Here is a 15,988-nt window from a genome sequence, read left to right on the forward strand (position 1 = left end):
AGAAGCTCATTTAAAAGTCTGGTGGGCACGGTGCCCTACATATACATCTGGGCCTGGGAGGTGGAGGCAGAGGATCCCCAGAGCAAGCCGGCTAGCAAAACTAGCTGTATCAGTGAGTACTGGGTTTGAATGAGAGACCATGCCTCATTAAATGAAGTAGAAGAGCAATTGAGGATTATTCTGGGCATCAACCTGGGGCCTCCACATGTATGCCTACCCAAGTACAAGTACACACACACACACACACACACACACACACACACACACACACACACTGGGGGGATAATAAAATAAAGTTAAAAAGGAAATTGGCAAGAGAATTGAGAATTATGTAGAATCATTTTAATGTTGCTTTTTGGAATCTAATCTGGGGGTTGGGGATTCTAGTTTGAGGAGGAAGAGAAGTGAGAGAAGAGAGGCCTTGATGAAGGTGGTGAGCAACAGGAAATCGATGAAATTAACAGAATTGGGGGTTATTAAGAAGAAAGTGATGGATATAGATGAGCTGAAAGGGTGGGAGGTGGAAGCAAGTGTTGGGACACTTAAAGTGTACAGAGGCAGGCTTGTTTTTGCTGATAGACTGATGATGTGACAGCAGAATGGGAAAATGGAACTGGGGGATTGGGTATGGTTGTGGTGCTGTGGTCAGGGAGCAGTCAAAGATGAGACTTGAAAGGCACAGCATTGGATACGTCATCTGTGGGACTGTCAGCTTTACCAACAATGCTTTATGGTTAGAATGGACAGAAAAGGAATTTTAAGTCTTCAGTTGAAAACTACACCCTGGCCTGTGGACGGGGAGGGGAAGAAGAAGAGGGGAGATCCTCAGTTTAAGCATCCTGAGTCTAGCCTGGACAACAAAGTGAGACCCCTGTCTTAATAAAGAAACAGAGAAAAGGAAGTTAAGGGTTGGTAGACCATGTGAACAAGGTGTAGTTGTGAATGGGGAGTTTGTTACCCAAACCAGGAAACTATTCAGGTTTTTTAGAAAAGAGGGAAAATGTTTTAAAGGGACAAGTGCTCCCCACTTCCAAGATAGTAGAAGCTTCAGTGGGCTTCAAGAGCATCCACGGTTCAGAAGGGAAGCTGTCGGGAGAGACTTCTACTCAGGGAAAACTGCTGTTATTGTTACTCTAAGTTTAATGTTAGAGTTTGTGAATGGGTATTGTGCTGAGGGATTCTTACTTCTGGGATGCTTCAGCTGAGTGTATATTATTGTATTGGTGTGTAATCTACTATTGATTAAATCTATGTTATTTTTTTGTATATATTACAACTTGATATGAATATCAAAGTATTTATCTTTTGTTAGATTTTGTTTATTTTATATGTATGAATGTTTTGCCTGCCTTTTTATGTATGTACTATGTGTGCACCTGGAGCCAGTAAAAGGTCAGAAGAATACAGTCAGTCCCCTGGAACTGGAGTTACAGGTGGTTCAAGAGACCATGTGGGTGTTGGAAATCAAACCCTGGTCCTCTGTAAGAGCAACAGGTGTGTGTGTGTGTGTGTGTGTGTGTGTGTGGTTTTTCAAGACAGGGTTTCTCTGTGTAATAGCCCTGGCTGCCCTGGAACTCACTCTGTAGACCAGGCTGGCCTCAAACTCACAGAGATCCACCTGCCTCTGCCCCCTGAGTGCTGGGATTAAAGGCGTGTGCCACTATTGCTCAGCTCAGCCTATGTTTCTTTAATTTTCCACTAGAATGTATCTTATATCTCACTAGTAAAAATACTATGAAATAATTTTGCAAGGTTTTTAAAAATGAAAAAGAACACCCATATATTATTTAATCTGTTGCCTGTTGTTTCTTCTAGGCAGGAATACCAATGGGACCAATGCCAGCAGCGGGCATGCCTTTCCTAGGGCAGCCACCGTTCCTGGGCATGCGTCCTCCGGGCCCACAGTATACTCCAGACATGCAGAAGCAGTTTGCTGAAGAGCAACAGTAAGAGCCGCCCATTCTACAGATTATTAAATGTTCTGTAGTTTGAGGCTGAAAGAGATACATTGTCTTTAGGATGCTTTAAAAACGGGGTTGTTTGTTGATTTTTGAGACCCGGGCCCTTCAAATACTTTTAAAAGTAAGAAATTTAGAACCAGCTGAGTGGTGTGGCACTTACCTGTAAACCCAATCTCTCCAGAGGCTGAGGTGGGAGAAGTGTGAATTTACCAGGAGGGCAATATAGCAAGAGTATCTCAGACAAAACAAAACAAAAACAGAATAAAATGCCTTGAGTTCCAAGAAGGACCTGAAATGAAGCGGTTTGTCAGCACAGGTTACAAAGTTACCAACAAACTTGGTTGTCTGGCAGCCCCACGCCCACCCTCCCTCCCCGAGCATGACTCTTGCTCCTGGAGACACAGCCTTCCTGCCCTAGGAGATTCCCTATCTGTTTAGTTGACTTTTGTCTTTTTTGCTATTTGGATTTCTGGAGTCAGAGTAACAACAAAGGCCCAGGGTGGTCTTGAATTTGCAGTCTTTGTGCCCAGCCCTCCCAAACGCTGGGATTGTAGGTTTTGCTTCTATACCCAGCTCCCTAAATTGGCTGGTGCTGCTGCTGCTGTTGGATGGTACAGCACTAGCTGCTAGGCAAGTCTGAATGGCAGAGCTATCTCCAGCCTGCACTTTACTTTTTTGTGTGCAGAACAAAGTGTTCTTTATCTTCATCTGCCTCCCTGCTCGTCTGCTCAGTGCATGGAGACTGTTTCCTCTGCTTCAGGAAGTCTAGGGGTGGAGAAAGGGCTTCATGTTCTCTGCCGATTAAAGAATTAAAAGCAGGAAGGAAATAATACTAGAGATCTATGGAGTCCCAACAGAGCTACCTTGAGAATCGGGGGTCCCCTCTTGGGTCTCTTAGTCTTATTGATATGCAATTTAAGAATGGACACAATGGGAATTTCAAGGACAAAGAACAGATTCAGACAGAAGCTTATTGGCAAAGACAGTTTATTAGGGTTTGAGAGGAAAGTACAGAGCAGGCAAACTGTAACTCTCACAGCTGTCTGAAGGGGGAGGGAGGGTGGAGAGGATCCGATGATGTGGAGGTCAGTCCGTGGCAGGACAAGGGAACCTTAGAAACAAGGGGAGGAAGCCCAAAGCAGTAGGAATTTAAGAGCACACATAGGCTCTGGTCAGCATCCAGAAGAAACAAAACAGAAAAGAAGAAAAAGAAATACTTTCACTTTTCTGAGTCAGGTCTCAGAAAGGTGGACACCCCACAGGAACTGCACCAGGGGGAGGGAATTCTGGGAAGGAAAGGCATGTTACCTTTTTTTAATTGATAATTTGAAAAACCTTTTAAAATTAAATGTGACTACACTATCCCTCCCCTTTCTCTCCTCCCTTGAAGTACTCCCATATACTCCCTCCTCTTGCCCGCTCAAATCTGTGGCCTCTGAAGTACAACCTGCTTAGCCCATATACTTTATTTGTATGTACATACTTTCAGGGCTGGCCATTTGGTGTTAGATAACCAACTGAGGGGCTCTTTCCTAAGGTGAACCTGCCTTCCTGGGGTGGTCTCCTAGCCAGGTCCTTGTCTGCGCCCCATTGAATTAATCCTTAAGGGAGGAGACAAGGGCATGTCTCCACCTAGAGGTGGATTTCCTTCTTTACACTTGGAACTATCTCAACTGTAGGGTGCTGTCTGGCATGAATAGGCCCTGGGTTTTATATTCAACTCTACCACCACTACCCACCACCACCACAAAAAAAAAAAAAAAAAAAAAAAAAAAGATACTTTCTTTGCCTTGCAAATTAGGTAAAATAAAAGCATACATGTAAATTAAGTGAATCATTCTGTAGATTCATTTTAGAGCTAGTATACAGAAGAAACAGATTGTCATAAGAGAAGTACATATAATTAAGAGAGAAGATTATAATTCTAGAAATGCAAGTTGGTATTGCTGAAGCTGATAGTAAAAACCTGAATGTAACTATTACTGCTTGAAGCTGATTGTTTATGTGATTGTTCTCCCTTCAGAAAACGATTTGAACAGCAACAAAAACTCTTAGAGGAAGAAAGGAAAAGACGCCAGTTTGAGGAGCAGAAACAAAAGCTCAGACTTCTGAGTAGCGTGAAACCCAAGGTGATGTACACATGCCACCCTCCCCGTACCAGCTCGCATGCATGCCCTGCGCATGCCTACATGCCTCCTCTCACTCAGGCACAGTCCAAGCTGAGGCTGCAATGGATTTCTTTATATCATGATTTACTTAAGTCCTAAAGGGAAGGGTTGTTCTTTTTCTATACTGTTGTTGGGGAAAACAGATATTAGCCATTGTCTTCTCAACTCTCTCTCTCTTTCTCTCTGGAACTTTTCCTGGAATTCAGTCTGTAGTCCAGGCTGGCCTTGAACTCACAGAGATCACCTGCCGCTGCCTCCCGAGTACTGAGATTAAAAGGTGTGCACCACTACCACCAGTTTGTCTCTTTCATTCTTTCTCTCTTTCTCTTTATTTTTTAGCCACCATGACAATGTTGCTAATCTTTTTCTTGGGAAGCATTGATGATAAATAGGATGGTAGGAAATGGATTTGTCAGGTTCCTCACAGAACATTTAGTATCGCATAGCCCTGTCTTACAGTATGAACCTTTTAAAGTTTTTATATTCTGTAGACTGTCTTTTTATGCCTTTATTATATATACTTATTGATATCTTTCTAAAATTATCAGAAGTATGTAGTGAGAATATTGGAACTAAAGCCGTTCCTGTATTCTTGTACTTGAGGGTCAAAAGCAGGAGGATGGCCATGAGTTTGAGGCCAGTCTGGGCTATGAATTGACTCTAAAACCTTGTCTCAAAAACAAAAAAAGGGGAAGGGATGTCAGAAACAGGTCTCTGTGAGTCCGTTTGAGAATGGAAGACCATGGCAGACAAGGGAAGATCTAAACATAGGTTTGCTGCCTTGCAGACGGGAGAGAAGAACAGAGACGATGCTTTGGAAGCCATAAAAGGAAACTTAGATGGATTTTCCAGAGATGCTAAGATGCACCCTACTCCAGCAACACATCCCAAGAAACCAGGTAGTTTTCATTTTAAGAAACACAAAAATGTTCTTTCCTTGGAAGTTGGTTGATCATCTCCCCATGTTCTATGACCTCTGTGTGTGAAGGTCAGTGCTGAATTTTTCCTTCAAGCTAAATTCAGATTTGAACATTTTAAAATGTAAGGGATCTGCCCCAGTTAACAGCTAAGCTGGAGGCTAAAATCCTGATTCCTCTGCTTTAAAAACTTCCTGGGAACTATATATAGTGAATGTACTGATGTTAAGAATGTCTTTTATGTTGGGCGGTAGTGGCACACACCTTTGATCCCAGCACTTGGGAAGCAGAGGCAGGCGGATCTCTGTGAGTTCTAGGACAGCCTGGTCTACAGAGTGAGTTCCAGGATGGCCAGAACTACACAGAGAAACCCTGTCTCAAACACCCCCCCCTCAAAAAAAAAGAGAGAAAGAAAGTCTTTTTAATTGCAGCATTCATAGGCTGAATTAGGAGGACCCCCGGGTTTCAGGCCAGCGGGGTCTGTCGGGAAAGACCTTGATTAAAAAAAGAGAAAAAGAAAGTCTGTTGACTCAAAGAAATGTAGTGAGTTTACTAGTCCATCTTCATTAGTATGAAATGTATACTCCTATAAGCTAGATCAGATTTCATTGTACATGTGAAAAAATTTAGAAATCCTCAAAATGCCCCATTTTTAAATGGTCATGGCTATAATACTTTTCAGGAAAGTTCAGTTTCTTCTGTAAATTTCTTTGTAGTTTTTTAACATGAGGTAATCAAATAAAATTGCCTTTTAGAGAAGCAGGATAAAGAGATTTTTGTTGTTGTTGTTTTATTATCACTTAAACACTTAGCAGTTGAAATTGTCGGCAATATGTTTTCTCATCTCTTTGAAATTAAATATTTTGACATTTTGTTATCAATAATAATATACCATTAATAAACAAACCATTTTCATAAATCATCAAATCAGAAAGTAGTATATTCTGCTAGAAAATATTTTATCAATAAATTTTATCTTAAATCCTTGTGTTTCAGTATCTTTTATAAGTTAATATCAGGAGAAAACAATATGACACTGTTATTAATTCTTTTTTTAAAGTATTTGTTTTTATTTTATTTATGTGTGTATGTGTGTTGGTGTCCACCAAGGCCTGGAGTTACAGGCTGTTGTGAAACTGACATGGGTACTAGGAACCACACTCAGGTCCTCTGAAAGAGTGATCTGTGCTCTTAACCACTGAGCCAACTCTCCAACCTGTTAGTAATTCTTGATTTTCTAGCTCAGCTTTGACTCTGTCCTGTTCATTTCACTGATTCAATTATGTACCTTGATTCCTATTACCAAAATCATGCCCAAAGTAAAGTAGACACTAAAATTGGAAGGCGAATAGATACTATCAATCATTTTGAGATAAGGAAAAGTCTATCTAAAACTGAACATTATAAGCCATGTAAGCTAGTGATGAAGTGGTTCAGGCAGTGTGGTAGCACATCTCAGCACCCAGAGGCTAAGGTGGGGGAGTTGTGAGTTTGAGGCTAGCCTAGAGTACTTGCATAGCAAGTTCTAGGCCAACCCAAGCTACATAGCTGAGCCTGTCAGCATACAAACATTGAAAGTTAAGACCAAAACTGAACCTGGCACCGAACTTAGAAAGGGCAGAGAGCAGTGGCCATTGTTAGGTCTGACACTGTGTTCACACTGAGTTCCCTTGTCAGCACAGACTCGTGGTCAGCAGTTAGCCGCAAGGGAGACATGTTAAGTAATCAGTTGTGTTGTGTAGTTCAGATGCTGTTCACATATGTTTGCTTGTTTAGGCCAAGTGTAGTGGTGCATGCCTTTAATCCCAGCACTCAGGAGGCAGAGGCAGGTGGATCTCTGAGAGTTTTATGCCAGCCTGGTCTATAGAGTGAGTTCCAGGACAGCCAGGACTTAGTAGAGAGACTCTGTCTCAAAAAATAAACAAATAGACAAACAAAAGAAATAGTATCAGGCAGACCACTTGGATTCCAGAAATAATTATCACTTTGATACACATTTAGCACTACCTAATAAAATGAAAGAATGAAATTTGAGTTCATTTGTTTGTGTTTTAACCAGATATAAAGTAGCTCTAGAACTTATTTTCAGAACGAAACAGACATCAAAGTGTTCCCTGAGCACTCTGGTCCCGCTTGACTGTTGGGTCTCACTCACCTCACAGTTGGTATTTCAGGATGTTCTGAGGTTGTGTTCCATCTGGATCTCTCTCTCTCTCTGGTTTTCATTCCTGTGTGTTTCATTGCCATTTTCCATTTTGCAGATTGTCCCACATCATCTCATTCTACTAAAACTGTCTCCCCATCACCTGCCTTTCTTGACGAAGACGAATTCAGTGACTTTATGCAGGGGCCTGTTGAGGTCCCCACTGGTGGGCCTTCTCCCACAGCCCGGCCCTTTCAGGCCTTCCTACCCACCACCCCACTGGGCCAGTTGCACACACAGAAGGCTGGAGCACAGCCTCCCCCTCCAGGTCAGGTTCCAGTGTCTTTTGCCTTACACGGTGGCCCTGGGCACATTCCTTGTTTCTCTGCTGCTTCCGCTTCCCACAGTGTGCAGAAAGCAGGTAACTCTAGTGTTATTCTCCAAGTGTTAAGATAGTCTAGAATAATTGATTTCTCTTACTTATGTAGAATTATACAGTGCTATTGGCAAAGAAACGCATATATGATTTATGAGAACCATCAACAGCCACCTATGCGAGGCTAGATCAAGTTTTTGTGTCTCCATTTGCCAGAAAAGCAATTTAGAACCTTTTGCTGCTGTGTTAGAAACAGGTGAAACCACCGAAAAACTTTAAAAGCAAACTGACCTCCTCAGATTTGCTTTCGCTTGGCAAAAAAAAATCACTGATATCATGTTATAATAACGCACTAGGAAGAAGTCGGTTAAAAAGCAATCTTTCAGGGCCAGTGAGATGGCTCGGCAGTAAAGTGCTTGCCACTGAGCCTGATGACCTGAGTCTCACCCCAGAACTCACATTCTGGAAGGAGAGAAGTGACTCCTACAAGCTGTCCTCTCACTGTCACGTGTGCAGCCACATGCACACGCGAATGGCAATGAATGTAAAGCGATCCTCTTAAAGTGCAGTCTCTCTAGCCAGCTACGGTACACACATCTGTAATCCATTCCTTGAGACATGGAGGCAGAAGAATCAGGAGGAGTTCAAGGTCATCCTTTGCTACATAGCTCAAGGTAGCCTCTGGGCTACATGAGACCCTGTTTTAAAAAGAAAGAAAGGAAAGAGAAGAAAAAAAGGACTGCATCTAAGATGGACATGGTGATCCATGTCTGGAATCCCAGCACTAGGCAGACAGAGGGGCAGGACCTGCTTAGGTTTGAGGCCAGCTTGCTACAGTGGCAAATTTTGTCCTCAGACCAGTCTTGAAACATTTCTGTACTTCCATTTTTATATTTGTGAAATTATGGGGCAGGCACAGTATATCTAAAGACAGGGTGTGCTGGGAAGGGTCTTTGGAGACCTTTGCTTGGTCTCTAAGACTGTCACTGGCGGATGTGGAAACAGGCCATACTAGGCTCTCCCACTAGTTAGGAGAAGTGTCTGTGTCTAGTGGCTTTACCAAATTTCCACAGCAGTGCTCCTCCCCACCACGTGATTCCACCCACTGTGGCATGGAATCCCTGAGAACCAGAGTAGGGTAATTATTTTAAGTCCCCCAAACCTCTGAAGTCTCTCAAGTCCTACACCAGTGGGTAACAATCGAATTGTTATGAAGTCCATGCTCCGTGGGAGTTCTTCCCCTGAGAACATGAGGGTGGGAAGGGATGATGAAAAGATTGGATATGCAGGTGGTGTACAAGTAACCCTCCATGCTGTTTGTCTAGGCCCTTCCTTGGAAGAGAAGCTCCTAGTATCTTGTGATAGAAGTACAGCTGGGCAGGAACAAATTAAATTAAACACTCCTGAAGCTGGGCACAAAGCCGTAGTCCCAGGTTCCAGTAAGGACTGTCCTGGTTTAATGGCCTCTAACGGGGGTGCTGTAGATGGATGTGTAAGTGGTCCCATCACTGCCCAGGCAGAAAAGACTTCAGACCAAAACCTGTCAAATGGAGAGAGTGGTGAGCCCCTGCACATTCAGCACAAACTTTGTTTAACCAACTGCCGCTCAGAAGCTAACACTTTCAGCATTAATCTTAAAATGGATGCTGCTTGATTGTGCTAATTCAAATTTTGCTTAAAAAACATTTATGTAATCTTTTCTCCAATTAACCCCTAAGATTTTGCTCTGAATTCTTTGAACACACTGTATCACTCCTTTTCAAATGACTTTGATAACCCTGTTTCTTAATCAGAATCATTCCTGGTCTAAAATTTCTTCTCCTTTTACAACACTTCCCTTTTGATCCCCTCATGCTTTCTGGTTTTCTGTAAAAGTTAAAAAGGTTAGCTGTAACTGAAAAAGTCACCAATGAAAAGGCAGTGAATTTTCACTCTGAACTGAATTGTGTGTGCAGCTGCCTGGAAGATCCAGATTCACACACTCAAGGCCCTGGGCTTAGCCCACAGCCCAGGTCTTCAGGCTGTAGCTGAACGTGCACTCAGCACCCGCATGGCCCTGGCTCCAGTGCCCAAACACAAAAGCTAAATCCAGATTTTAACTGTGGAGATGAATCAGGCTGTGGGCAACCCTGGAGACAAACCCCAGGAGGATATTTTATACATGTAATTCTAAGCTGTGTCTATTATGTTTTTCCTTAACTTGTCAAACACAGTTAATGGCGCTTGCCTCCTGTGTCCCAAATTATTGACTTGGTACCTTGTACTCTGTATTTTAATACATAGTTACTGTACAGGAGTTGTTGGAAACTTTTATTCCTTTATTACTTTGATTATATTGGTGACTTTTTTCTAGTGACTCCAGCCAGTGCTCCTCTTTGTGAAGAGCAGTGGCTTTTTCCTTCTCCAGATCATGTGTACATTAACCATCCTTACCTTCTAGGTGTGGGTGTGTTTCCCTCTCAGGATCCTGTTCAGCCCAGAATGCCTCCTTGGATTTACAATGAGAGTTTGGTTCCAGGTAAAGTAAAGCTGCTTTGCCCAACATTCTTCTCTGGATATTTATTTTACTTTAAATATTATAGAGGTGTTAAATATTTACTGTTGTGGTTATAAAATATGTAGAAGGAATTGTTACTTATAGTTTTTTTTTTTTCTGCAAGAGGATAGAAAACTAAATGAACCTCATGTTTAAGACTGCTTTATGGGCTGGGCATGGTGATGCATGCCTTTACTCTCAGCACTTAGAAGGCAGAGGGATTCTCTGTGAGTTCTACGACAGCCAGGACTACACAGTGAGACCCTGTCTCAAAAAGAAAAAAGACTGCTTTATTGAGAGTGGCAAGATGGCTCGTGGTACACAGGTCAGCAGTAAGGGTTATTGTGTTTTAAATGATGATATTATCAGATACTTGTTTCAAAGATTATTAATAACCTATCAAGAGTCACGGTATTGGGGCTGAAGAGATGGCTCAGTGGTTAAGAGCATGCTGCTCTTCCAGAAGACCTGGGTTCAAGTCCCAGCACCCACAGAATGACTCACCATGTTCCAGTTACAGGGCATCAGACACCCTCTCCTGGCCTCTGCAGGCACCAGGCACACATGTAGTGCACAGATTTACATACAAGCAAAACACCCATACACATAAAAGTTTTAAAAAATATCTTTTTAAAGAATCACTCTAGTATATGTAATACTTTCTCGATTTATAAAAATTATATTTTTAAAGTTTTTTCTGATTGTCCTATGAAACTATGATTGGGTAGCATCATTTTCTACATTGGAAAGTGGTGTTTGTTTTTATGTGTAGTGTTATTGCTGAGTTGAGGAAGACTAAAATGGATTGTGTGGTAGTCCTTGGTAGATACCAGATGATGATATATCTAAGCCATGATCAATAGACACAGATACAATTTCAGCAGCAGATGCTGAGGTTTGTATGTCATGGCTGCTCGGTTTGCTGCTCAGCACCTTGCAAGCTGGAGGTAATGTCCATTAGCTCATCAGTGCTCAAGGTTGGTACAGACAAAAGTTGTTCTCCACTTGAGTAAATCAACCTTGATGCAAGATCTCTACAGAAGAATTTCTTTCTTGGAGAAATTGGTAATGTCTGCTTTTTATTGTAATCATCCAACCATAAATCCGAGGCTAGATATTCCCCCAGGCCATTTTGAATCTTTTCCCCTTTCCTTTCTTCCACCCACAGAAACGAGATCTTCGTGTACTTTTAGTCCTGTCCATTTTCTGGTAGTCTATTTCCCCTTCATTCTCCTCCATACACACTCAAGCCTCCTCTCCTGGCCAAGTCTTGGGAACTCAGAGGACAGCCTGTGGGAGTCAGTCCCTCCTTCCACCTTGTGGGTCCCAAGTATTGAACTCAGGTCATCAGGTTTGGCAGCCAGTGCCTTTCCCCACTGAGCCAGATGCCAACTAAATTGAAGCAAATGACTTAAGGTTATTCCTTTATGCCAACAATGGCAACAACAGAGTCAGTCACCTACAACGTGTTTGCATTTGTCGTCTGGTCTTTCTTTTAATAGATGCCTATAAGAAAATTTTAGAAACCACAATGACCCCAACTGGAATTGATACTGCTAAACTTTATCCCATTCTGATGTCATCTGGACTTCCCAGGGAGACTCTCGGACAGATATGGGCCCTAGCCAATCGGACTACCCCTGGCAAACTTACTAAGGAGGAGCTTTACACCGTTCTCGCGATGGTAGCAGTAACTCAGGTAGAGCAAGTGTGTTGTTCCTACAGATTGAAAGAGTGTGAACCTCCTTTCCCTGCTGCCTTGTCGATCTCCTTGTACATTAACATTTAATCATATGTGATAACGTTTCAAAAATGTATAGTCCATATAATGTACACATCCTAGCAAGTTATTCCTTTGTTTGAAGTAAGTAACTGATGAAATCAATTTCTGCCATTGTTTAGAATTCCTTAAAGTATTCTTAGTTTGGTAACAACTTTTCTTATATTTTGGAATTGGCTTAAGTTACTTGATTTTAGCAAATTAGCCAAACTTATCAGACAGAAAATGTCACAGCTGATATGTGCTGGCATGTCTAAGTATTAGCATTGGATTTTTAAGTGAGGATAGTTTGGATGAAATTAATAGGTCTACAAGGATGGCCTTGTATAATTACATTCTTAGAAGTGTAGAGCAGTAGTGGAACCTGCTGTACTGTCCTTTTTACTTTTGTCTGGGTGTCAGATTCATGTATTTGAGGAATCAGACAGAGAAACAACAGGAAAGCTATGTGTAGGTCTCTCTTGCACAGATTTTGAGTCTGGCCTGCAGTCAGCTAAAATGTTTTCATTTTCTGGTGTTCTGTAGAGGGGTGTTCCTGCCATGAGCCCTGATGCTTTGAACCAGTTCCCAGCAGCTCCCATTCCTACCTTAAGTGGCTTTCCTATGGCTCTACCTACCCCAGTGAGCCAGCCGACTGCGATGCCCTCAGTCCCTGCAGGCTCCATGCCCCTCAGCCTTGGACAGCCCATCATGGGCATTAACCTTGTTGGACCAGTGGGTGGAGCTGCAGCACCAACTTCTAGTAGCTTCATGCCCGCCTACCCTTCAAACCAGGTAAGTGGAGAAGCCATGTGTGTGCTAGATCATTCCTAGAAGTGAGTGTGGGCAGCTTTGCTTCCAGAGATGTGAAAATTAAGTGGTATGGAGACAGAGATGTGGTTCATCAATGAGCTCTCACCTAGGATGCTCAGGATCCTAAATTTGACCCCAGCTCTGCAAGAAATAAAATAATTTTTAAGTAAAGATAATACAAAATTTAATTGCTTATTTTTAATTATTCTTTAAACACACAAAACATTTGTTGAGAATTAAGGTATTTGCTTCAATGGAAGGCAGTTAAGGAACACATGATACCAATCTCTAGTCTTCATCACACACACACACACACACACACACACACATACACACAGGACAGAGAGACAGAGATTTAAGGTCAGATGTGGTAGTCCACACCTTTGATTGATTTCAGCTCATGAGGCAGAGGATCTCTGAGTTTGAGATCTTCTGGTTTACATAGAAAGTTCCAGGCCAGGACTACATGGTGTCTTAGGGTTTCTATTGCTGCGACAAAACACCATGACCAAAAAGCAAGTTGGGGCCAGGTGGTGGTGGCGCACGCCTTTAATCCCAGCACTCAGAAGGCAGAGCCAGGTGGATCTCTGTGAGTTCAAGGCCAGCCTGGGCTACAGAGTGAGTTCCAGGACAGGCTCCAAAGCTGCATAGAGAAACCCAGTCTCAAAAAACAAAACAAAATAATAATGATGATGATGATGATGATGATGATGATGATGATGATGGAAGAAAAAAAAGCAAGTTGGGGGAAAAAGGATTTATTTGGTGTACATTTCCATATTGCTATTCATTATTGGAGGAAGCCAGATCAGGAACTCAAATAGGGCAAGATTCTGGAGGCAAGAGCTGATTCAGAGACCATGGAGGGAGGCGGTGCTGCTTACTGATTTACTCCATGTGGCTTGCTCAGCTTGCTTTCTTATAGAACCCAAGACTACCAGCTCAGGGATGGCACCACCCACGATGACCTGAGCCCTCCCCCACTGATTACCAATTGAGAAAATGCCTTATAGCTGGATCTCATGGAGGCATTTCCTCAACTGAGGCTCCTTCCTCTCTGATGACTCCAGCTTGTGTCAAGTTGACCCACAAAGCCAGCCAGTACACATACATGGTGAGATCCTGTCTCAGAGAGAGAGAGAGAGAGAGAGAGAGAGAGAGAGAGAGATGGAGATGGAGAGATAGAGATGTAAAAATTTCACTTCTCAAATTAGCAAGCCAATATTTTTAATGCACAGATATTTAATGTCAATGAACATGTCAGGAAGAGTGATTAATCCTGTAGGTCTGTTGGCATAACTGAAAACATGTCCATGTCTTAGAGATGCTAACTGAAATTAGCAGAGATGGACAGGATGTCAACAGTACCACTGCTTGTTAGAATAAAATGTACTGCTCATCGTGAAGAAAATGTTCAATGGATTTCAGTTGCTCCATAGAGTGGGAAGTAATCGTCAAAATTAACGAAATAGATCTGCATTTATGGCATGGAAGGATGACCCTGTTGTGTAATTACATTTTTTAAGTACTGAACAGTGTAGTGTGAGCTTGTTCCATAAAGTAAATGGACCATGAATGGTCTGCTGCTGCTCTGAGTGTTGGCCTAGGAGCCAGGGTTTGTTTTATGCATGTGTATGACTGGTTATGAGGGGCTCATGGCGTGTCTGTTCACAAACATTGCTGTTAGCATCAGTTTGCTGTCAGCAACCTAACAACTGTAATCCACCTGCTTTAAAAACAATTCAGAGGTTAGCTATTTAGACCAGTCTCTTTACATTTGTGCCAGGGAATACTTGAAAATCTGAGACAGAATTCTTGCCTTAAGCACTTTCATCTTTATATCTCAATTATGTTCTTGCCTGGAGCTATGTGCTCAGTGGTAGAGCACTTGCCTACTATGCACAAGATCCTGTGTTCACTTCCAGCACAGCCTATGTGCATACATATATACACACCCCATTATGAAATTAGGTAGCTGTAACTAAATTGAGCAATGAAATGATAGTCTCTGAGATTGCTGCTTAGAGAGGAGTTAGTTGCTATAGCAATCTCGGGTTCCATATGTAAATATCCTTTCTGTACTGGCTAGTTTATGTCAATTTGACACAAACTAGAGTTATCTGAAAGGCCCCAATTGAGAAAATGCCTCCATGAGATCTGGCTATAGGGAATTTCCTTAATTAGTGATTGGTGTGGGAGGTGCCATCTGTGGGCTGGTGGTCTTGGGTTCTGTAAGAAAGCAGACTGAGGCAAGCCATGAGGAGCAAGCCAGTGAGCAGCACCCATTCCATTGCCTCTGTCTCAGCTTCTACCTCCAGGTTCCTGCCCTGTTGAGTTCTTGTCCTGACTTCCTTCAATGATGAGCAGTGATGTGGAAGTGTAAGATGAATAAACCCTTTCCTTTCCAAGTTACTTTGTTCAGGGTGTTTCATCACAGCAATAGTAACCCGAAGACAAGTTGGTACCAGGATCCTGGGGTATTGCTGTGACAGACCTGGTCATGTTGTTTTGGGGAGGATTGTGGAGGACTTTGGAACTTTGGGCTAGGAAAGCCATTGAGGGTTGAGAGCTCAGTGAGCTGTTGTGTAGGAGCTTGGGAGATAAGAATGGGAAGAGTAGTGCAGGCAATGGAGGCCTGGCTTGGGAAGTTTCAGAGGGAAGCATTCGACTGGGCCTTTTGTGTGAAGAATCTGCTAGTGTCTGGTCAGCTGGAGCTGAAGAATCTGCTATGATTAAGAAACATCATTGAAGCCAGGTGGTGGTGGCGCACGCCTTTAATCCCAGCACTCGGGAGGCAGAAGCAGGCGGGTCTCTGTGAGATTAAGGCCAGCCTGGTGTACAGAGCTAGTAGTTCCAAAGCAGCCAGAGCTACACAGAAACCCTGTCTCAAAAAACAAAAACAAAAGCATCATTGAGATGAAGTCCTCTGCAAAGTGTTTCCAGAGAGGCAGCACACAGACACTGTTCCAGTCATGGCCAAGGTTGTACCTTGTGCTGGCAGCTGATTTTGTAATGTAAGAGTCACCCAGGTGGTGCTGGTTTTGAATTGTGAAGGGTTATGGAAAGCAGCTGAGGCTTGGCACTGTGCGGCAGGGCTGGAGTCCCTGAAGAGAGCCCAGGAGAGGCTGTTGGTGACAGTGCAGTCCAGTTGCGGCAAAGTACCTCAGCAGTTTTGGAGATGCCAGTGCCATGGGATGACCACCAAGAACAGCAGCAGCAGTGGAGTGGAGCTAGCCTGAAAGTAGAAGACAAGCTTTGTGAGCTGCAGAGGGCAGAACCAGAGAAGTGACCCATGCCCCTTGGAGTAAATCCCAG

The 15,988-nt window shown here is 42.9% G+C and overlaps 1 protein-coding gene across 7 annotated transcripts in view; it reads left to right on the plus strand.

The window, feature by feature from the left end:
• Synrg (synergin gamma) overlaps positions 1–15,988 on the plus strand; it is a 76,706-nt gene that overhangs the window by 15,715 nt on the left and 45,003 nt on the right. For 4 of the 7 annotated variants that reach the window (XM_036195184.1, XM_036195188.1, XM_036195185.1 and 1 more), the window contains exons 4-9: positions 1,816–1,946; positions 3,985–4,090; positions 4,917–5,028; positions 10,006–10,083; positions 11,604–11,800; positions 12,407–12,655. In XM_036195184.1, the coding sequence (XP_036051077.1) occupies positions 1,816–1,946; positions 3,985–4,090; positions 4,917–5,028; positions 10,006–10,083; positions 11,604–11,800; positions 12,407–12,655 (873 nt within the window). Of the gene's footprint in view, positions 1–1,815; positions 1,947–3,984; positions 4,091–4,916; positions 5,029–7,307; positions 7,611–8,890; positions 9,125–10,005; positions 10,084–11,603; positions 11,801–12,406; positions 12,656–15,988 lie in introns of all 7 variants that reach the window. The other 3 variants (XM_036195182.1, XM_036195183.1, XM_036195181.1) reach the window with 2 other exon arrangements.

This window comes from Onychomys torridus, chromosome 8 (assembly GCF_903995425.1).
Source record: "Onychomys torridus chromosome 8, mOncTor1.1, whole genome shotgun sequence".
In the NCBI taxonomy this organism is placed as follows: Eukaryota; Metazoa; Chordata; class Mammalia; order Rodentia; family Cricetidae; genus Onychomys; species Onychomys torridus.